At 37.3% G+C, this 24021-nt stretch overlaps 1 protein-coding gene across 2 annotated transcripts in view; it reads left to right on the top strand.

The window, feature by feature from the left end:
• Positions 1-22285, top strand: part of Rftn2 (raftlin family member 2) — a 62704-nt gene extending 40419 nt beyond the window's left edge. For both annotated transcript variants that reach the window (XM_046447628.2, XM_046447627.2), the window contains 2 exons: positions 11023-11101; positions 20625-22285. In XM_046447628.2, coding sequence (XP_046303584.1) covers positions 11023-11101; positions 20625-20897 — 352 coding nt within the window. In that variant the 3' untranslated portion in view covers positions 20898-22285. The remainder of the gene's footprint in view (positions 1-11022; positions 11102-20624) is intronic.
• The last annotated feature ends 1736 nt before the right edge of the window (positions 22286-24021 follow it).

The following is a 24021-nucleotide window of genomic DNA, read 5'->3' as shown; positions in this document are numbered from 1 at the left end:
AAAAGGAAAAAAAAAAAATCACAGGAATAATATGGAAGGAAAAGCCAAAGGATACACCCTCATTTATATCTGAAAAGGCAGAAGCTTTGGGGTACAATTGAATAAAGTTATACTCTACTGAGAATTTTTTTTTTTTTTTTATTTATTTTTTTTTTTTAATTTTTTATTGTTGGCTGTTCAAAACATTACATAGTTCTTGATATATCATATTTCACAATTTGATTCAAGTGGGTTATGAGCTCCCATTTTTACCCCATATACAGATTGCAGAATCACATCAGTTGCACATCCATTGATTTACATATTGCCATACTAGTGTCTGTTGTATTCTGCTGCCTTTCCTATCCTCTACTATCCCCCCTCCCCTCCCCTCCCCTCCCCTCTTCTCTCTCTACCCCCTCTACTGACATTCGTTTGTCCCCCTTATATTATTTTTCCCCTTCCCCTCACTTCCTCTTGTATGTACTTTTGTATAACTCTGAGGGTCTCCTTCCATTTCCATGCATTTTCCCTTCTCTCTCCCTTTCCCTCCCACCTCTCATCCCTGTTTAATGTTAATCTTCTTCTCATGTTCTTCGACCCTACTCTGTTCTTAGTTACTCTCCTTATAAAAAAGAAGACATTTGGCATTTGTTTTTTAGGGATTGGCTAGCTTCACTTAGCATAATCTGCTCTAATGCCATCCATTTCCCTGTAAATTCTATGATTTTGTCATTTTTTAATGCAGAGTAACAAATCTTTACTCCTCACACTTCAGATAGAGCCCTAATATCCAGAGTATACAAAGAACTCAAAAAATTAGACAATAAGACAACAAACAACCCAATCAACAAATGGGCCAAGGACCTGAACAGACACTTCTCAGAGGAGGACATACAATCAATCAACAAGTACATGAAAAAATGCTCACCATCTCTAGCAGTCAGAGAAATGCAAATCAAAACCACCCTAAGATACCATCTCACTCCAGTTAGATTGGCAGCCATTATGAAGTCAAACAACAACAAGTGCTGGCGAGGATGTGGGGAAAAGGGTACTCTTGTACATTGCTGGTGGGACTGCAAATTGGTGCAGCCAATTTGGAAAGCAGTATGGAGATTTCTTGGAAAGCTGGGAATGGAGCCACCATTTGACCCAGCTATTCCCCTTCTCGGTCTATTCCCTAAAGACCTAAAAAGAGCATGCTACAGGGACACTGCTACATCGATGTTCATAGCAGCACAATTCACAATAGCTAGACTGTGGAACCAACCTAGATGCCCTTCAATGGATGAATGGATAAAAAAAATGTGGCATTTATACACAATGGAGTATTACTGAGAATTTTTTTAAGTGTGATCTCTAAAGACAAGATGTGAATAATAAAAAAAAAGAATCGTCTTCTCCCTGTGGTGTCTGGAGCCCTGCTCTTCCTTTCTCCTGCCCATTCAGGAGGCTCAATAGCCTTGTGAGCAGCACAGCTCAGAAGCACTACAGCCTGCGGAGTCACTTCTGTGTCCCAATAACGTTCTCTAAATCCTCCTGTGGCAGTCAAAGCAGGACTTGCATATTTATATTCAGTCCAGGGAGAAGCTGGGATTTGATCCATTTCAATGCAGTTCTCGTCCTTTCTAATTTAAATTCTGGTAACAGTATCACATAATCCCACAGTGAGTTAAACTCATGGTAATCTTGCTGTGAGGAGCATTTTGACAGAGAGCATATTTTTCCGTAGCCAATTTGTCATTATATGCCCTGTACTCCTCATTATCATCACTCTTGTTCATCTGAACTTACATTTTTAACATTTTATGAGTTGGGATGGAGGCACTAAATTGTGGTAGTGCTTTTAAAAAAATATTTTGTAGTTCTACATGAGCACAATTTCTTTGTTTGTTTTTATGTGGTGCTAAGGATCGAACCCAGTGCCTCACATACGTGAGGAAGTGCTCTACCACTGAGCCACAACCCCAGCCCATGCCTTTTTTTTTCTTTTCTTTTCTTTTTTTGATGCATACACACTAATACCTGAGAAACAAATTAGAGTCAGAAGACAAAGAAATTTGTGACTAAGCAACAAATCTACAAAGTTGCAACTAAAATGTAATTTTATAATTTTGCTTTTTAAAAGCTAAGAATTCAGGCTGGGATTGTGGCTCAGCGGTAGGGCGCTCGCCTCGCACAGGCAGGACCCGGGTTCAATCCTCAGCACCACATAAAAATAAAGGCATTGTGTTGTGTCCATCTACACCTAAAAAATAAAAAATTAAAAAAAAAAAAGCTAAGAGCTCACTCACTTATGAGTTGCAAATGCTAAACTATGACAATTAATTAATGGATATAAGGAAGAAAAGTAATCAGAAAAATACATAATAAGTTATTTAGGTTTACTATTTAGTTTATTTGAAGCAAATTATATTCCATGCTTTTATAATTATGTCAAAATGAAACCCAATATTATGAATGAAAGCATCACTGGGGTTGTGGCTCAGTGGTAGAGAGCTCACCTAGCCTAGCATGTGTGAGGCCCTGGGTTCGAACCTCAGCACCACATTAAATAAATAAATATGATATTGTGTCCAACTAAAAAATAAACATTAAAAAAAAGAAGAATGAAAGTACCCCTGAGTAAACCTCTAGTTACCAACCCCAACCCCCACATAAAAAATGTGGTATTTAGGTGGTAATGTCTGTGTAAGGGATAGTTGTTACTGTAGGCTCTTTGGTGGATCTGGAAACCCAATTAATAAAGAGCTGTTTAATAAGAGAAAAGAATAAAGGTTTTGTTAATTTCATATGTGCATGGATGAGACCCCGGTTCGATCCTCAGCACCACATAAAAATAAAGGCATTGTGTTGTGTCCATTTACACCTAGCAAATAAATTTAAAATATGTTTTAAAAAATAATAAAAAAATAAAGTCCATAAAATTAAAGACTGATTTTTCCAAAAAAAAAAAAATGTGAAAATAGAGGGAGGTTTTCTATCAGTTAACCATATTTCACATATCATCATTAAATATGCTCTTTTAGAATAATTTTTGTGGGAAAGTACTAGGGACTGAATTGAAGCAAATTATATTCCATGCTTTTATAATTATGTCAAAATGAAACCCAATATTATGTATATCTATAATTAACCAATTAAAAATTAAAAAGACAGTTGTGGCATAAAACACATATAGGAGATGCATAAAACACAAATGTTATAATTATAAACAATCATCCGTGTAATCACCACCAACCACAAAACAGGATATTACCAACACCCTAGCAGCACCCTATGTTTCCCAATCACACCCACTTCCATTACCTAGAGGCCTGGTTTTTCACTATAATCACATCCAAAACAATACATTTTAGCTTCACCTATCTTAACTTTATAGAACTAGAATTATATCATGTATATTCTTTTACATGAGCTGCTTTCACTTAATTACTATTGTTTTATCATGCATATTGCAGATTATTTACCCATTGTGCCATACATTTATCCATTCTGCTGCAGGCAGCTTTGTTGTCTTCAGTTGTTAGCTGTGACAAGCAACCCCTTCTGAGTTTGGCAGGGATCATAGCAAACACAGGTGAGAACCTAGAAATGAACTGATGGGTCGAAAAGCATTTCTTTAGCTTGATTAGATAAATGCCAAACTTACAAAAAGTTTGTTTCAGTTTACACTTCCACTAGCAGAGTGTGACAGCTCCCTTTTGCTCCAACATAAAATATTATCATACCTTAAATTTTGCCATTCTGTGGAAAAAAAGTGTATAGATAGTTGAATAAGTATATAGATCTCAGTGTGATTTTCATTCATATTTACCTGATTACTGCTGAGATTGAGCACATTTTTGTGAGTATTGGCCTCGTGGATCTTTCTTTAAAGGATCTGTTTAAGTCTTTTGTCCACATTAAAAATTATATTTATGAGTTATTTAAATATAACAACCATATCTTTTATTAGTCATGTAGGTTGCAGTTATTTGCACTAGTTCTGTGCCTTGTCTCCTTACTCTTTTTATGATTCTTTCTTGTTGTGCTGGGGATGGAACTCAGGGCCTCATACATGCCAGGCAAATTCTACTACTGGGCTACACCCCCAGCCCTATTATATCTTTTGATGAACAAAATGTTCTAATTTTTATTTATTTATTTATTTATTCTAATTAAGTATATATGACAACAGAATGCATTTTGATTCATTGTACACAACTGCAGCACAACTTCATTTATCTGGTTGTATATGATGTAGCATTATACCATATGTGCAGTCATACATGTAATAATGCCCATCTCATTTCACCATCTTTCTTGCCCCCATGCCCCCTCCCTTCCCCACCCTTCCCTTTGCCCAATCACAGTTCCTCCATTTTTCCCACGCCCCTCCCCCCATTATGGATCGGCATCCACTTATCAGAGAGAACATTTTCCGCCTTTGGTTTTTTGGGGATTGGCTTACTTCACTTAGCGTGATATTCTCCAACTCCATCTATTTACCTGCATATGCCATAATTTTATTCTCTTTTAATGCTGAGTAATATTCCATTGTGCATATACACCACAGTTTCTTTATCCACTCATCTTCCGAAGGGCATCTAGATTGCTTCCATAGTTTAGCTATTGTGATTTGAGCTGCTGTAAACATTGATGTGGCTGCAGTATGATGTGACTACAGTATGCTGATTTTAAGTTCTTTGGATATAAACAAAGGAGTGGGATAGCTGGGTCAGATGGTGGTTCCATTCCAAAAAGGTTTAAATTTTAAAATAGGCAAATGTATCAGTCTTTAGCCTTTTGTGTATTTTTAAGAAATTTCTCCCCTTCACTAGGTGTGGTGGCCCACACCTTTAATCCTAGAGATTCAGGAGGCTGAGGCATGAACTTATACAAGTTCAAGGCCAGCCTGGATAACTTAGTGAGACCTGTATCAAAATAAAAAAATAAAAAGGACTAGGGATGTAGTTCAGTCATGAAAGCACCCCTCGGTTTAATCGCCAGTACCAAAAAAAAAGAAAGAAAATTTCTCCTTCACTGAAATAACTAGGAAATGGAAAGAGGGAATGACTTTATAATTTGAGACACTTTAATAAATTCTAAATTAGCATAAAATTCTGTCAGCTATAGTTATTATAGGGTCATGAGCCTAAAGAATAAGTTTTATGAAGATGAGAAGTAATAGTTACAGTCATATTAAATGTCAATGAACTTCTTGGGTATAAAAAGACCTAGCTAATTTTCATCTCTGCTGCAAACCTTTGCTCACTTGTTATAATTTTGGGAGGGGCAAGGGGGTATTACCAGGGATTGAATCCAGGGTTGCTTAACCACTGAGCCACATCTCCAGCCCTTTTTTTATATTTTATTTTGAGATAGGATCCTGCTGAGTTCTTAGGGCCTTGCTAAATTGCTGAGGTTGGTCTTGAACTTGCAGTCCCCCTGCCTCAGCCTCCAGAGTCACTGGGATTATAAGACTGCACCACCAAGCCTGACTTGTTAGGGTTTTTTTAAAGCATGCTCCATCACATTAATATGTTAGCACAGAGATAAAATGACCAGATATTCATAAATTCTTTGATTCTTCAAATATTACCGAGCTTCTTTTAAAAAGGGGGCTTCCTGCTAAGTAATGTGGAAGATGGAAAGAAAAGAAGAAAAAACTCCTCAATGAGTTTACTTCTGTTGGGAGGAAAATGTCAGCAACTATATTACCAGGGAAACTGGGTAAGCTCCACAAGAAGGATCCATGAGAGCTCTGAAAAAAAGGTCAACTGGAGAATTTTTGAAGGCTTTATGAAAGAGGTCACACTTAAAGCTAATCTCTAAAGATAAGAAAGATGGGACCAGCCAGCAGTGGTGGTGTGGGCATTCCAAATGGGGAAAAGCTCCAGCAGAGTTTCAGCGATTGATTGTGGGACAATCAAACATGATCTAAGACATAATAAGACTCTTCCATCTATTCATTAGTTCCAATTATTTCTCCTTAGTTTCAAAGGTGCTTGAATCATAAGTACATATTGGACTAAGCAGAAATTCCAGTTGTCCTTATACCTCCTACAAAAATAATTTTAAAGTTTAGATATCACTAAGGATATTATCAAACTATACAATAGAACTCCTTTTTAGTTTTGTTTTCATCATTTATTTTTATAAATAACTATCTAACTCTTTGCAAAAATAAATTCGTGGGAGGAATTTTAGGCAAAGCTTTCAGTGATTCATCTTTATGAACTTGTCATAAACAGGTCATGAACTTGCTCCTTTTTCCTTTTGAGATACTAACATTGGGACTGACCTATTATAATAGTCTACTTGATTCAGGATAAATGAATACTTCTTTTTATTCTCTTCATTATTTTTCAGTATAACCACTGAACATTATAAGCTGAAATGCTTAATTCAGGAGATGCTAAATAAAAATCTGAACTTTTACAAAATAATCTACACTTATCCACTAATTATAAAGATTTCTGGTGAAAATGGGATTAAATTAAGCCATTCTCTTCTGTGGCCAGGGCTTCACTGAGTTCTTTCTACACTTACTTGTGGAGGTAGTATGATATTGTGGAAAGAGTGGGACCTAGCAATGGCCCCAGAGAAAGCTCTTAAAGCTCTGGATCCAATTTCCTTACCCATAAAATGGGGAAAATCTTATTCACTCTGTCCACCTTGAAGGATTAACATCTAAAACAGGTACACTAATATACATGACTAATACTTACTGTACTAAAAGCACTTACACAGATCAAAGTTATTTTTATTAATTTAGCCCATAGAAGATTTTGCTCTTGGGAAACTCTGATCTTTTTCTTGATAGTCATATTGTTGCCATACCAAATCCCTCTCTTTAAAATGACACTCAAATAGGGTTTTCTTTGTATTTTCTTATGAAGTGCATAGAAGCATGCAGGAACTAAACATTCACTGTCTCATCCACAGTATTGGCCCATCTCCGCTGACAAGAAACTCTTCCCCTCCAGGACTGCCCAATAGACCCACCCTTGCTCAGCCTGAGCCCTGGGGCTGACAACAGCACTAAGGACTATCTCTGACCTCAGACCTGAAGGGACTAGTAGAGGTTTTCACAACTTGCTATATACTTCACCAATGTAGGTTGTACCAGAACTTTTTAAATTATTTTGTGTAAATCAATCATTTTTTTTAAAAAAGGCTGCATTTGTTTTCTATTATATATATATAGTATTTGGACTACATTAATTATATATTATATAATTATATATATATTATATATTATACTATATAAATATATAATCTAAAAAGGAATCTGAAGATTCTTAAATTCCCCTCAAGAAGGCATGAGAGGGACTTAGTTACTCAGCTAAATCACTGTTTGAATGGAAATAGATGTGGGCCCTGTCCTCTCTGAAAGCATCCAGGGCATTTGAAACAAACTCTCAGGTCCCATGACGACTTCTTCAGTCTGCACTATGGGGAAAATACTTTATCCTATATCTGTAAGTAGAATTATCTCAAGAGTTACTGGCAGCATGAGATACTCACTTTCTTTACCAAATAGGCATCTCTCTGCAAAGCTCTGACCTCTTTGTATTAGCTCTGCCATGATTAGAATTTCCAAATTACATGGTGCCGCCACATGCCACTAAATCAGTCAGGGTCACTCCAGATGAATTGGGTTGGCATGAAATAATCACACAGAGACAGAGAAAATACCTTTTTCTTGGGATTCAGCAATGGTTCCTTGGCCCCAGTTCCCACAAGAGAGGCAGACAAAAAAGAGAAAGAGCAAGAGAGCGTGCCTGAAGCCCTATTTATTGAAGGGAAAATACTCAAGAAAGTTCCACCCAAATGAGGCAAGGGATTGGGTTTCAGGGGGGTATAGCCCAGTCTCATTGGGTGATGCCCACTCCCAAGGCTTCATTCCCCTGCTGAGGGGAGGTGGGATCCACCTGCTTCTGCGCATATTGGAAGCCAGTCTCCACACCTCCACCACTCAAGGCTAAGGGTGCCCAGCTCCTATGTGGCTGATCCTGACAACATGGTCTCACTGGTGTTCTGAAAATAGCAGGACCTACTTTAAATCTGAATGGCCCTCAGAACACCAGTGCCATAGAATTTGCAGACATCTCTCAAATTGCAGATTGGACTCCAAGGACCTCCCCAAAAAGTGGGCACATGTTGACCTTCCAAAGACTTATTTGGGCATCTGGAGGCTGCCCAGAAAAATTGAGAAATCACCTCTGCCTTTATTACTTTATGTCATGAGGATCCACAACACCAATCCTCACAGAGCCAGTAGAAAGTATTACTCATTGTCACTTTTGCCTATGAATGGATACTTGTCCTTGCTTTTAAAAGTTTCTGCCTGATGGGCACCATGCCATGTAATCCCAGTGACTCTGGAGGCTGGGGCAGGAGGATCACAAGTTTGAGGCCAGTCTCAGCAAGGTCCTAAACAACTTAGTGAGACCCTGTCTCAAAATAAAGAATAAAAAGGGCTGAGGATGAAGCCCGATGGTTAAGCAACCCTGAGTTCAATTCCGAGTACCAATTAAAAAAAAAAAAAAAGAAGAAGAAGAAGTAGTAGTCCTGCCCTCTCACAGGTGAATCTTCTTCATACCACAGGAGTGATAAGTTTGATAAGTTTGACTATCTCACTGTCCCATCAAAGTGACTATGGTTGCTTTGCCCTCCCATTTGCTAGTATGTTACCTCTCTGCATGATGTGGTAAATACCAAGCCGAACGCTGGTGAAGGGAATCCTATTTCCAACATTCAGACAATAATTCTCAGCCCAGGGTACTGTGCTTCAGACTAGCTGAGAACTATTTTTCTTGATGAATACCCCCCCCACCCACCTACCCACCACCTCGAACCAACTAAGGCTTTGGTAGACCATGTCCTTTCTCCTTCCCACACCTCATTGATATCCACTGATAGGTACTCACTCAAAGAAACAAAGAATACACACAGTCATATTAGAAGAATATGAAGACAAAATTAGACATCAAGAGGAACCATTGATGGGTGTTATCATTTAAGGGACAAAAACACTGAATGCCTTCTGATAGTAGGAATTGTAGGAATTATTACCAAGTAATCTCCAGGGCCCAAGAATTCCACACTTGGAAGTCTGTCTTTTTTAGCTATGGTTCCTAAATATAGTACATTAGAGCTACTTGTGGAGCCTAGTGAAATGGAGAATCCACAGATCTGGAATCAACAAGCATTTGGGTTTGGGATGCACAATGAAGCTGGGGAAGTCTGCCCCAGGCCAGACACTGCATCCTAGAGCATTCACACTTCCCCTTGCCATGGTCAGTCCCTATAGAGTCATCACAATTCCTACCCTGACACTCCTGCTTTCTATTAAAGAATAATTCTACCCTGATCCCTCCTCCTTTGGATCTTTGGATAGTTGTAGGCCTGGTTCTTTCATGTCATTCTCTACCTGGATTGCACACCCTGAACCTCACTCAGAAATCTCTTTTCTCTTCTCAAGTTCCCTTTCCCCTGAACTTGCTCTCTAAGAGATATTATTGATTCTGAGATACTTCCCCTCTCCTGAACTCCACCCCACATTCCACTAAAGGGATGGAGAAAGTGGAAGGAGATCACATTTGTCGTGCTTCTGCTAGTAACAGGCACAGAGGAAGCTCTTCATACCCAGTTGACTCATCTGTCATCAGGTTCCTGATAGGAAACTGAGTCAGAGAATGTAAAGACTTGGACTGAAGTAGTCCACTTTAGGTACTATGGTAGAGTTTGAATTTGAACCCAGGAACTGTCTGGTTCCAAAGCTATGTTTTTTGAGCCTCCTAAACACATGTCTGGCCTGTTCTGTAAGCATGCAAATACCTTCTCCCAACCAACTGGTATCTTATAATGATTTAAGTTGTTCCCAAAAATTACATTATACTTCATACCAAGTTTAATAGTTCTAATAGAAGATAAAGTCCAACTAAAATGAGACTTTACTAAAAGCAATCTTTTAAAAATAAAAAAGAAGCAGTCTCCCATCACCACTTAGAGGGGCAATTTGATGTTTCACAAAATTCACTAGCATCAGTGTGTTGAGATTTTCAGATGGTGTGCAGTTGACATATACTAGGGCCAGAATCTCAGCATTGCATTCATTTTCCAGAAAAAGAACTCAGCATAAAATGCAGCTAATAGTAAGGTTTTGTTGAGGTTTTTTGCATAATAAAAGTCGTAACTGAGCAACATTAGCAGCAGACACTCCTCCCCATAAATCCATGGAGACTGGAAAGCATTTCAGAGGAACACAAACCCCAAGTAGTCTTTGGCAAGGGGTAATTTGCCATGATGAAGTTAAATAAGGAGAATACTGAGTGGCTGACTACAAAGAAGCATCTTGAAAATAAAACTGGCTGTGCCTGATGTCTGTCATTTGAAATGTATATAAAATTTCTCACATGTGGGGCCCAAATTGATCTCTTTTTTGACGAGGCAGACTTGACAATGCATACCAAGAAGCTTAGATCATACTTTTTTGACCTAGTAAACCCACTCTTGAGAATTTATCTTAAGGAAATAATTTATAAGATGAAGATTATGTATACTTTTATAACACCATGATTTATAATTATCAGGAAACTGGAAACAACCTATTCTCCAGAAATAAAGAAAAGGCTTAGTACCTTTTGGTATCTTAATTCTTATAATATGATCATATCATACTAACAAAGAAAAGGGTATTCAATGAAAGGTATAGAAACAAAAATGTAAATATGTGGTGGTTATAGACATACAAAACTACATATGTTGCTAAAGACTAGGAGGGAAAACAGAGATGAAAACAGTTACAGTGAGATATTATAAGAGTTTTTAAACATAAAAATTTCTTTCTTTCATAATGACCATATTTTGTTTTTTCATCTTATTTTCCCAGCTGTAACTTATACAGAATCATATTTCATAATTATCTTGGGGGTCAGAAGATTATTTTACAAAGGACATGTGTGGATCATTTCTAGCCAAGTGTGAAATACAAAGAATTACTGATTGACAAATACTATTGCTGGTGTGTGCTTGTTTGTTTTTTTACAGTGAGGGGAATCTGGCTACAAAGCAGGTGGTATTCCTTCAGAGGCCAGTTATGTGGAATTCAGCTGTGCAGACCCCAGAAGTGAGTAGAATTGATGCTTTATGAATTGGATATGATATTAAAGCATTTAATCCCTAAATTCTCATTGTAATTCCAAATGGTGAGTACAGATGATGAAGTGGGGACTTGATATGAAAACATTCTTCTGAATGTTCCCTTCTGTCTTCTGTAAGAAGGGAAATATGCTAGCCATCAGGCAACATGAGATAGTTCTGAAGGGGACTAAAATATGCCATTCCAAAATATGCCACTTTGCTATAAGGATTATTTTGAGCTGAAAGAATTAAGAAATAGCAGATACAAGAGAAACTCTCCACCCTCCTTTTTTCTCCAGAAAAACAGGGCATAAATTTCACATCATAAACCAGGTGTGGTAGTATACACCTGTAATCCCAGGAACTAGGGAGGCTGAGGCAGGAAGATCATAAATTCAATGTCACACTGGGAAATTTTGAGAACTAGTACCAAAATAAAAATAAAATAAAAAGGGTTGTAGATGTAGCTCAGTGACTAGCACCACATAAAAATAAACAAACAAAGGTATTATGTCCATCTACAACTAAAAATATTTTTTAAAAATTTCAGGATGTTGAGATTATTTCAGGAAGAACATGTGGGTAAAGCAATCTGGAGTATCTAACCTCTATAACAACAAGCCAACTTGCAAATTCTTTTAGTTTTCTCTAGAGATACAAAAACTATTAATATTACCACAGTCAACTTAGCTATCTATATATATTTTGTGAAAGTTAAATTTATAATATACCTTTAAAAAATTATGCAATCATACATTTGTAATGGCACTGTTGTTCTTTGTTTGTACTTTATAATCAGTTGTTGTTTGGGAGATTTCTCTATAGGTTTTTCAGATAATTTTGTCAAAGATGTTTAGTTCTAAAAACAGTCGGTGGAAATTTGGACTTGACAAGTGTTGCCCTAGGATTGTCAATGAGTTTTTATTAAACTGATCAATTTCATGAGCTGTTAGATATTGACCTAGAGTCTGACCCTTGGGGGAAAAAATATTTTCCCTTTCTTCTAGTAAGACTAATGTCAAGGGACTGGGGCTGGGGCTCAGTGGTAGTGAACTTGCCTGGCATGTGTGAAGCACTGGGGTCGACCCTCAGCACCACAAATATATAAATAAATAAAGTAAAGGTCTAAGAAGTCTGCTGTTGGAAATTTTTCTCTGCAGTTATCAAGACTTTACTTTTGGAATTTGTTTTATGTTTCATATATTTTATGCAATATTCTAGGTAGCTTAAAAAGTTTTAACATGAAAATTATCAAGTCAAAACATGCTTCCATTTACTATTGCCTCAGTTTTCTTTCTCTTTCTTTGGGGATTGAATCCAGAAGCACTTTACCCCTAAACCACATCTCCAGCCCTTTCTTTTTTTTTTTTAATTTTTTATTGTTGGTTGTTCAAAATATTACATAGTTCTTGATCTATCATATTTCACACTTTGATTCAAGTGGGTTATGAACTCCCATTCAGCCCTTTCTGTTTTTTATTTTGACACAGTTCTTGCTAAATTACTGAGGCTGGCCTTGAGCTTGGGGTCTTCCTGCCTCAGCCTCCCCATTTACTGGGATAATAGGACTACACCACTGTGCTGGGTGGGCCTCAGTTTTCTTTAAGCTGTTAAAAGATGGTCTATGTTAGTAGAACTAGAAAATTTTTAGAAAAAAATGTTGAATAAATTGCCCATAAAGTGAGGTTAAGCAAAGAATTCTTAGACATAATCACAAAAACATAATCCATTAAAAATTTGTTCAATTAGATTTCATCAAAATTATGAGTGACAATGTTCTATGAATAACACTGTTAAAGAATGAAATGACAAGCCATAGATTGAGAGAGAGGGGGGAAAAATAAACTCACCTTACATACATGACAAAGGACTTGTATCCAAAATGTATCAAGGACTCTCAAAATCTAACAATAAGAAAAATAATGCAATTTAAGAAATAGTTAAAAGACTTGACTCCCTCACCAATGAGGACATATACATGAGAAGTAGATATATGAAAAGATGCTTCAACCACTAGCCCTCAGGGAAGTACAAATGAAAATCCAATGAGATACCCCATACTACACCTATTAGAACAGCTAAAAAAAAGAAAAGAAAAATGAAAGAACTGGTGAGGATAAGGAGGAAACAGAACTGTCATGCCATTGCTGGTGAAGTGCAAAATGGTACTTTCCAGCCTCTCTGGAAAACTTTTTCACAGTTTCTTTAGTTAGACATACATTTACCATATAACTTAGCAATTCTCTCAGATGTTTATCCTAGTTCCAGGATACAAACTTAAATTAAATTAATTAAGTAATTATATTAATTATATTATATTAATAATTAATTAGGATTAATAATTAAGATACAAACTTAAGCTAAATACAAACTTAAGTTCACACCAAAACCTATATGCAAATATTTATAGCAGTTTTAGTCATACCTACTGAAAATTGGGAACAACCCAAATGTCTTCAACAGGTGGATGGATAAAACAATTATGGTATGTCCATACAATTAAACATAACTCAAAAATGAACTAGTGATACAAATGATAACTTGAACAAATCTCCAAGGTGTTATACTGGGTAAAAGAAGCCAGGCTCAAAAGGTTAGATTGTATTATTCCATTCATCTGACATCAAGAAAACAAAACAATAGTGTGAAGAACACATCACAATACTGTTGTCAGGGATTAGGGGAGGAATAACAGAATGATAGAGGAGTAAATGGAGTTTTTTTAGGTGATAGAACTACTCTGTGTACTGATTATGATTACACAAACCTATAAATGTGTTAAAATTCACAAAACTATACACTCAAAAGTCACTTTTACTGTATGATCATTTAAAAAATAAAATTTCAAGCTGGGCACAATGGCACATGCCTCTAGTCCCAGCTACTCGGGAACTGAAACAGGAAAAATATATGAGTCCAAATGTTCAAGGCCAGCCTGGGCAATATAGTAAGACCTCATTTCAAAATAATAAAAATAAATAAATGAATAAAATTTCAAAAGATCAGTTGCTTTGTAAATTACATAGACTACATTTTTAATGTCTTGTTTGTCTATAAAGGCTGTTGTTGGGTAATGTAATTCTTATTAAGTACAATGAAGTTCTTAACCTCCTTTTTTCTACATGAGGTTATGTGGTGTGATAAAGTCCTTTTCTTTTTTTCTGTTCTTATCTGTTTTTACTTTATTATAGGGAGAGGTCTCTATAAGGTCCTTGCTTAGCATCTGGACAACCATCTTAAGTGACAGCTTCCATTTTAAGAAAAATTTCACTTTCCTGCCCAAGGGCGTTTCTGAAAAAGGCTCATCACTCCCTCATACCAACCCCACCCTTATCCACTACCATTAGGACCCACCCAGCTCTGATTTCTGAGCCTGCCCTATAAAAATCCCAGAACCCAAGTCTGTTTCGCCTCTCTCTCTCCTATAGAGAGATGGCCTTTATTTGGCAACTCTGACAAATAAACTTTTCATGTGTATCTCTGTCTGGTCTCAGCCTTTCATTTCTCACTTACCCGTTTCTCATTCCTCGCTTTCCCTTCAGTCTCTAAATGGATTCAAGGAAAAGATAGCCATGCTAGGAAGGGGAAGAAATTCTGATCTGGATTTTACCTTCATCCAGTTAAATGTTCTCTTAAATTTTTCTTCCAAGATCTCCTTTCTTAATTTTTTGTTTCAAATAAAACTCAGCCCATGTTCCCTTTGAATCTTTTTTATTTTAATTTGTAAAATTTTTTACTTTTTTGGCACTAGGATTTACCCAGGTGTGCTAAACCACCGAGCCACATCCCCAGCCCTTTTTGTTTTTGTTTATGAGACAGGGTCTTGCTAAGTTGCTGAGGCTGGCTTTGAATTTGCAATCCTCCTGACTCAGCCCCTTGAGTCACTGGGTTTACAAGTCTTCACCACTGGGCCTGGCTTTCCCTTTGATATCCATTTAAAGGAAACAAAAGGTCACTTAAAGTATTTGGTTTCTACTAACTCATCCAATGGTGGCCTCAGGAGTAGGCAACAACCATGAAAGGTTTCTGGGGCTTGGGGTCAAGTAGAAACACACAGTGTCTGCTGCACTCTCGAAACCTCCATTTCCCTGTCTATAAAATACAGTTAACATTAGGACATACCCCAGGGCTCTTAGGGGGATTCAGTCTGAAACACATGTAGATGTGTTTGGCACAATGCCTGACAGTATGAGTGATTGTTTTCATAGGAATGTTTTTCTTTTAATACCATTAAACACTACTAACTGTATGGAGAAACTATTCAGAAACTGAATATAGGGCTTCTATTTTCTCCAACTAAAATTTACCTTCAACTATTATATAGAAATGTAATTTATTAATGATTCTGTACTTTCCTGAACACATACATACATAGCAAAATATTTTAAAAAGGTTGAATTAGGTTATGGGTACATGGGTGCATACTGTACTCTCCTTCAAACTTTCTGTATTACTTGACATTTTTCATATTTGGAAAGTTGAGAGAAAGAAATTGTCTCAAGTTAAAAAGCATTTTTTCCAGCAACTTTTTTTCCATGTTGGTTGTTCATTAGTTTCTAAGCTACTCGAACAAAGATGACAGAGAAAAGAATGGCTAATTCAGGAAGAGGGACTTATTCTCTCTTGTAATAGTATAAGGATGGCACTCCAGTGTAGGTAATGGCTCTGCCTCATGACCAGTCAGCCTTGCCACCTCAGCGTCTGGCTCTTGCCTCTGAACCCAGGGCTACTACAGCAATTGTTACCATGTTCAGCCTTGAGAAATAGGAAAAAGGAATTCCAAGCACGCTTCTCAGACTGACTTTCACACCATAGGCATCATTTGTTTTCACTTCCTCTTGGCCAGAACTTATTTATGACTCTACATACATCTTCAAGGGAGGCAAGGAAGATTAATCTGGGCAGCCATGTGCTAGTACAAAAGTATGGGATGTTCAAGGGGAGATATTCGGTTACTAAAAGAAAGATGGACCGAATGGATCCTTCAATTAATTTTTTTTCTTAACCCAGGGCCATGTCTATGTGAGGCAAGCACAACTGAGCTATATCCCCAGCCCAGGAGTTCAATTTTTTAAATATAAATTGGATTTATACTTTAACTGATACATAAAAATTGTACATATTAATGGAGTACTGGTATGTTTAATAATGTTTAATGATGAAAACTTTCAAAATCCTTTCTTCTAGCTTTTTTTTTTTTTTTTGATATATGGTACTAATTTGTTATCTATAGATAGAACTTCTTACTCCTAACTGTAACTCAGTTCAGTACACATTGATCAACAGTTCCCTTCCTCCCCCCACCCAACTCTCCCCAGCCTCTGGTAATAACCATTCTATTTTGCACTTCTATGAGATGAACTTTTGATATTCCACATGAGTAAGAATGTGGTACTTGTCTTTCTATGCCTGGCTTATTTCACTTAACATAATGGTCTCCAGTTCCATCCATGACAGAATTCCATTCTTTTTATGATAGAATAGCATTCCATTATATATGTATGTAAATTCCAAAATGGACCACATTTTCTTTACACATTTATCAGTTGATGAACATGTGTTTCCATTTCATAATTGTGAGTAGAGCTGCAATAATCATGGGAGTGCAGATGTCTCCTTGACATACTGATTTAATTTCCTTTGGATAGGTATACCCAGGAATGGAATTGCTTCATATCATAGTTCCATTTGTAATTTTTGAGAAACCTCCATGCTGTTTCCCATAATGACTGTACTAATTTACATTCCCATTAACAGTATGTAAGGGCTCCCTTTCTCCATATCCTGGCCAGTATTAATCTTTTTGATAATAGCCGTTCTCACTGGGGCAAGGTGAAATCTGTTCATGGTTTTGATTTGCATTTCCCTTTTGATTAGTGATGTTGAACATATTGGCCATTGTCTTTTTTTTTTTTTTAGAAACATCTATTTAAATCTATTGTCCATTTTTTAAATTGAGTTATTTGTGGGGTCATTTTGCTATTGAGTTTTTTGGAGTTCCTTATACCTTCTGGATATTAACTCCTTGTCAGATGTATAGTTCAAAAATATTTTCTCACATTCTATAGGTTGTCCCCCCACCCCACCCCACAACACACACACACAGAAGAAGAAGAAGAAGAAGAAGAAGAAGAAGAAGAAGAAGAAGAAGAAGAAGAAAGAGAGAGAGACAGAGAGAGAGAGAGACACAGAGAGAAAGGAAAGAAAAGAAGTACTTCTTTATCCTAGAGTCAGTATAATAGCCCCAGGGAACAACTTTGGATTTGCTGGGGTCACCTGCCCACACTGCAGCATAGGAGGTGAATTTAGAAAGCTGGCTGGAGAAGTAGGTAGTCCACTCCAGCCTTTCTCCTCATAGGCTTGAATGATTTTGATAGCCCCAAACTGGGATGATCCAGGAAAAGAGAAGGTAGAGGTGGTGCCTTTGCATTGTTTCAAAACCTCAAACCAAGAGTGATACTTGGGCTTGAAGTGGCTTCCTAATCTAAGGGAAATAAATTCTGACCATCCACTCTACGTTGCTATCTCTTTATAAATTCTCTCTTGATCACTCTTCTATTCTGTCCTTTATGAGTAGGCCACTTTCCTACTCGTCCAACACAGTGTCCTAGGATTGCTGGAGTAATTATAATTTAATTCTTTTTATTTTAAGACACTGACTGTGAAAAATGAAAAGTAGAGTGGTAGGACATCCTAAAATCAACCAACTTGTCACTGAGTCTAGTGTATTTTAGTGGGTCACTTCCCCCCTCTTTTTTTTTGAAAATGGAAATGACTCTTTAAAGTTAATAGGTTAAATCAAGGGAAGCATTAAATTTGCATCCAAACCTTGGTAAAATTTCTCCCATTTTATAGTGAAAATATAAGAAAGCGGAAAGGTATGTGAGTAAACCTTATCATATAGCATGGAAAAAATCTCTCTTTATGGACATAGATAGTTGTAAAATAGTACTAAGTAGAAAAGTGAGGCATAAAACTTTTTGTGTAATATTTTATACATTGTGTACATGATGCAAATGCATATGTATTTAAAGAAGAAAACAAAATTTTAACAGTAGTATTTCTGGGAGATAGGATCATAGATGAGTTTGCTTTTTTCTTGCTTTTGCCAAGTTATCTACATTGAACATTTTTATTTTTGTAATTGAAAGAAAATTGTATTTAAGAAACACAAACCCTTTTACCACAAATGTATTTCTACCAAAGTGACCAATACATTATAAAAAGAAGAAGGTAGAGACTCAGGCACTAGTTTGGGGCCTGCTACTCCATGACCTTGGACAAACCCTACCTTATTTTTAGGCCTGAATTCTACCTCTGAAAAAATAAGGGAATTTAAGGATATGGCCTCTAAAGATTGCTTGGGCTTCAGACTCCTACAATCTGAGTTATAAGGACACTACAAATTGGTTTGTTGGAAAAGCTGTTATTTCCTGTGGAATGGGGTTGGGGTAGGAGAGGCAATTTCATTGCTAAAGATGTATTTATTGAATTTATCAGTCACATGGATAGAAAAAATAAAAATGTGTGTTCTGAATTCTTTTAGAGGTACAATGTTAAGTATTTTGTCATCTGAAGTGAAATTTATTAGTGATCATCTCTAAAAGTGGAGAAATATGAATATCTTACTCTGAGAAATATTCAATTTTTATTAAGTAAGTACTTATTAAATATGTGAGAGTTAGCCTCTGTTAGCTTGTATACAATTAGGAATTTCTTGCAAAACTCACCTTTGGCCCTGTTGCTGGTGAGGAAGGAATGATCCAAGCAGCCAAGGGACTAGGCACCCCTGCCTTCCCATTTTGATTCAATGAGTGTTAAAAGCATTGAGAGCATCTTTCGAGAGTGAATGTGTTCTTTATTCCTGTGGGAAAGGCACCCCCAACCAGGCTTGAGAAAGGAGCTCAGTCTGGCAGAGCTTGTCACTCCTGCCTGAAGCCAAAAGATTATATCCTTGCTGACCACACACACAGTGCCAGGGAGAAGGTGCCATTCTCAAATCCAGTATCCTATCTGAGAGTAAATTCAGGTTTCAACTGCTTGTGCTGAATTCAATAAATGTGGTGAATGGGAACAGAGGAAAAGGATTAATTATCTAGTATTTGCATTTGGTGAGTGCGGGGTGCCAATGGAAAATGTGAGCACCACAGAACTATATCTGAATTGGGCCTTTGCTGAGGAAGGACCAGGTAGATTTTTCCCTTAAAGTTGCCCACAGACTCCAGCAAGTCGACCATGAGAAAATGAGCTTCCCGGGTGCTGCCAGTGTGTTCCTTTCTAAGCAACACCTGGGGCTGATCTTCCTATTTAATGTCTCCATGGTGTTTCATTCCATATAGCCCATAAAATCCAATTCAGTAAAGTTGTTTGTTTTCTATATTTGCCATGAAAATCAGTAGAAAATACTTATATATTTTATACACTACAGTTCAACAAACCTATGGATTAACACACTTTGGGAAGACCAGCATGGGCTTCTAACTTTTTTCATAGAGTTTCATTCTTACATTTAGGAAAATATAATCTTAGTTGCCAACTAACATATAAATGAATCTTTGGTTTAAAAATAAAAAAGACACTTTAAATAGGGAAACTACTGTGCTTTTTAAATTTATCTTTAAATCCTTGTTTGTTTTTTATGTGCCTAAGATTATGGATCACATTCCCATATGTTGCATTGTATCAGTGTTAAAGAAACTCTTGTAATAAGATCTCATCAGGAGTCTGAATATCCATGTTGAGCTGCTGATTCTCCTTAGGCTCCTTTTTTGACTTAGATATCTTATTTTTGACTTAGTTTCCTTGGCAGAGACCATGTCCTCTTTATTCTGAACTGTACCAAGGACATGGTCAGTCCTCAGTAAATATTTATTAGCAAAACATCCACAGCTTATCGCAGTCTGACGAATGCACTAGATCAAATTGCTGAGCATTTCATACCATCAGGCAGAAGAAGTTTGTAGCAAGATAAGGCAATGGGTCTGCTTGGCCCAGGAAGACATCCCAGGCACTTGTTCAAATGCCACCTGTGCCATGGGGTAGGGTGAAATGGGGGTAGGGTGGCCTCTCAGCACAGTTGCTGTTGTCTAGATCCCAGCCAACTCCAACAAGACAAAATGTATCTGTATTTCTCCCTTGCTTTGTTCCCAAACATGACTGGAACACAATTCTCTCCTTAGGTGTATACAACTCACCTGCCAGTGAGAGGATGTACCAGGAACATTCAAGAGTTGCAAAATGGGGTAGAGGGAGGAGATGAGGAGGGTGACTACAGTTAATTTAGATAATTTTTTGCCATGCTGGGGATTGAACCCCAGGCCTTGAGCCCTGGGCCTCCTGCCGGCTAAATAGTTGCTCTACCCCTGCGCTGCACCCCCAGCCCTGTCATGAGCAGGCTTTTGAACAGAAGCAGGGAAAGGACATTTCAGGCAAAGAAGCAGCATGTGCCAGAGCAGAGGCACAGGCAGCACTGTCTTTTAATTCCTGGTTGCCAATCTCTTGTGTTTCAGAGGAAAGCAAGCCGTTTTATGAAAGGCGACGACAGAAACAAAGTCAGCTGCAGGAGCATCGGATTAGAAGAAGGCGGGTCACAGCCTACGGAGGCCAGAGTCCCGCCGGAAGAGGGCCGATTCTCACCTTCAGGAGAATGCTGGACCAAGGAGGGAAGGCCAGCACAGTGCAGTGGCTTCTCGGGGTTCAGCAGCAGCGACAGTGTCCTCAGGGAACTAGACGAAGGACAGTTTGACCAGGAGGACGGAGTGACTCAGGTCACTTGCATGTGAGCCTCCAGGTGAAAGAACAGAGGTCCTGTAAATAGTCATTAAAATAATTGCCAACTGACTTTGTTACTGTACCTGCATTTATGTGATATCCTTGAATTTTTAGACTCAACCTTTCCTCTAATCTGTGTAAACTTTGGCTCAATCTTCTAGACAAGGAAGAATAACCAACATATTTGTAAATTTAGAATCATGTTTACACTTCTCTCAACTAAAACATCTGTCTAAACAGATGTCCCATTAGGTTATTAAGCAATAATCTACTTCAGTTTCTCATGAATGCACAAAATATACTTTGCTTACCATTCCCGTTAAGAAGACTGAATATCCCAGTCGGTATTTTACCTAATTAGAGAATTCTCAGGAAGTTACAGAGGCTTATTTAAACTGAAAAATAATCTCTCTTTCTCTTACATACAAATCAGCACATGCCCAGCGCACAGACACATAACTGATTGGTGAAAATAAATACCTATTTTCTGAATAAAACAATTAATCCAAATTTTCTCTTTGACTATGGACTGTACAAACAAAGCAAGCCCCTACCTGTTAAAATATTCTCTGAAAAACATAAATTCTTTCTGTGTGTCTATGCTTTTAAAGACTCATCAGTTACCAGCCCTGTGTTGATTCATTGAGCTTAAACATTATTGCTCCTACTAGCTTAGAAATATAACAAAGCAGCATCTTTTAAAATTCAATACAAAAGCCAGGCATGGTGGTGCAAACCTATAATCCTAGCAGTTTGGGAGGCTCAAGCAGGAGGATCGCAAGTTCAAGGCCAGCCTCAGCAACTAAGCAATTTAGCAAGACCCTGTCTCAGAAAATAAAAAGAGCTGGGGATGAGGCTCAGTGGCTAAGCATCCCTGGGTTCAATCCCTGGTACCAAAACACACACACACACACACACACACGAAAAAAATTTCAACACAAAATCCCAACTTATAAAAACCTCAGTAGACAGAAATATTTAATTTTCTTTAATTGTGAACACTATAAAAAGAACAAAATATCAAATTTAAGTCTACATCTTTCTAGATTTGAATTATGCTTTTATTTTGACTTGCTAAATCCTGAAGAATGTTGAAACCCAGAATTTTCAGTCCTGCAGGAGTGGAGAGGTGCTCATAGCACGTGTGATGTTTATGACAATCTGCTCATCTCTGCCTTTCTCACTACTGCTAATAGGCATGCCTTTGCCTTGCTCTAATAATATTCTGCAAAATAGAGGATTTTCATGAATGTTTGAATAGCTTACTTTAGAAGGTGAGGACCTTCAAGTGAATTATAGTTGACCTTACCCATTGATGAATTCAGCCCATTATATTTATATTTTTTAGTACTGATGTTGACATTGTAAGATCATTTAAATAATAAAATATCATTTGTTACTAGGCTATCATTTTATTGAACACACTCATATGTTTTATATATATATATATATATATATATATATATGATCAAATATATAGTGCAATTAAACTAAACCAATCTGCATGAATTTTTGGCAAGATTAACAGGAAATATTTTATGGCTATCTGCTTGTACAAGTAGAAAGGGACTTAAGAACTGTCTACTCAGTCTTGTTCTGTGAAAAAAGCTACCAACAGTATTTGCAGAAATGCTTTTTGTCTTGATTTTCAGATGAACCTGAGTTCTATATCCAAGAGTCCTTGGGTTTTTGATAGAAACAATCACTACTTCACAAGTCCACAAAATGCTATGAAACTACAAAGCACAGGAATGTACTGAGAAAAATCAGACAGGTTTCCCAATGCCAAGGTCTATAAGAGATGGAGGCTCCTTTGTCATCCTGCACATAGGGATGTGAAATACCAAGAACAGAGATAGAAATTTATATTGAACAAGGGAAAATTCAGGAATATGTCAATTTTTTATTTTAAATTTTGTGTAAACATGATTTTTATATTTTGCTTTTAATCTAGGGGTTATATTTTCCTAGTTAAAAACAACAACAACAAACAAAACTGGGTACAGTGGCATATACCCATAGTCCCAACTACTTGGGAGGCTGAGGCAGGATTGCTTGAGCCCAGGAATTTGAAGCCAGCCTGGGAAACCATGAACTATTTAAAAATAAATAAACAAAAACTAACCTTTTATTAGAATAAACTTGGTAGTCTGTCCTAGTCTCAGTATTTATTTCATGCCAGGCACAATGGCATACACCTGTAATCCAAGCTACTTGGAGGCTGAGTCAGGAGGATCACAAATTCAAGGTCAGGCTAGGCAACTTAGTGAGACCTTATCTAAAAATAATAAATAAACAGAGCTGAGACTTGGCTTGGTTATAAAGAACTTTGAGTTTAATTTCCAGTACTGCGCGCGTGCGCACACACACACACACACACCCTTATTCTGTAAGTACTTACTCCAATTCTATGTAATAAATGTGTATAATAGTGAATAGTGACCAAGCAGCTCTAGAGCATTTTAAATATACATAAGTAGCTGAGTCTATTATGAAAGAAAAAAAAAAAGAAAAGGAAAGGAAAAAAAAGCAACAAAACTAGGACTCCGTGTGCATAAGTTGTTAAATGAGACTAATCTTCCAGTTGTATATTCAACCCCCAGGGCCTCACACATGTTCGGCTAGCACTCAACCACTGAGCTGACCCTGAGCCCTTAAAATTTACAAAGTTTGATGAAAATGTACAAGATCAAAGGCAAGGATGTGAAGCTTTGCCATTCCCCTTGGTATGGTATTCATGGCACTTTGTCTTAGCTTTCAATAATCACTTGGTAGTTCTATCCCATTTGGATGGAATGTCACCCTGTCGTCTATCCTTCATGGGCAGCATTTATCCCCTCATCATGGAGAATCACCATTGAACTGAGGAGCAGCTCTATCAATGCCATTACTGTTTCCTCAGTGAAAGACACAGGGAAGGGTCACTTGCTTTAAAAGATTCTAAGGTTTTCAGGAGTCTTGGACTTCCATATAAGCAGACAGCAAAGCTACAGTATATCAAATCACAACTATTTCCAAACCATTTGTTTTATGGGGAGCAGGTGCTCTTCTACTACTTTCATTCTGGAATAGCTGAGGAGTTGTCTCATTTTCCCTCCACCATTCTGGGCTGGAAGGACTCTCCCTCAGCATATG

Source organism: Marmota monax, unplaced genomic scaffold, assembly GCF_021218885.2.
Source record: "Marmota monax isolate L192 unplaced genomic scaffold, Marmota_monax_Labrador192_F-V1.1 WCK01_AAM20220418_F8-fsc00007, whole genome shotgun sequence".
NCBI classification, from domain to species: Eukaryota; Metazoa; Chordata; class Mammalia; order Rodentia; family Sciuridae; genus Marmota; species Marmota monax.
This window is presented reverse-complemented; position numbering and strand designations above follow the sequence as displayed.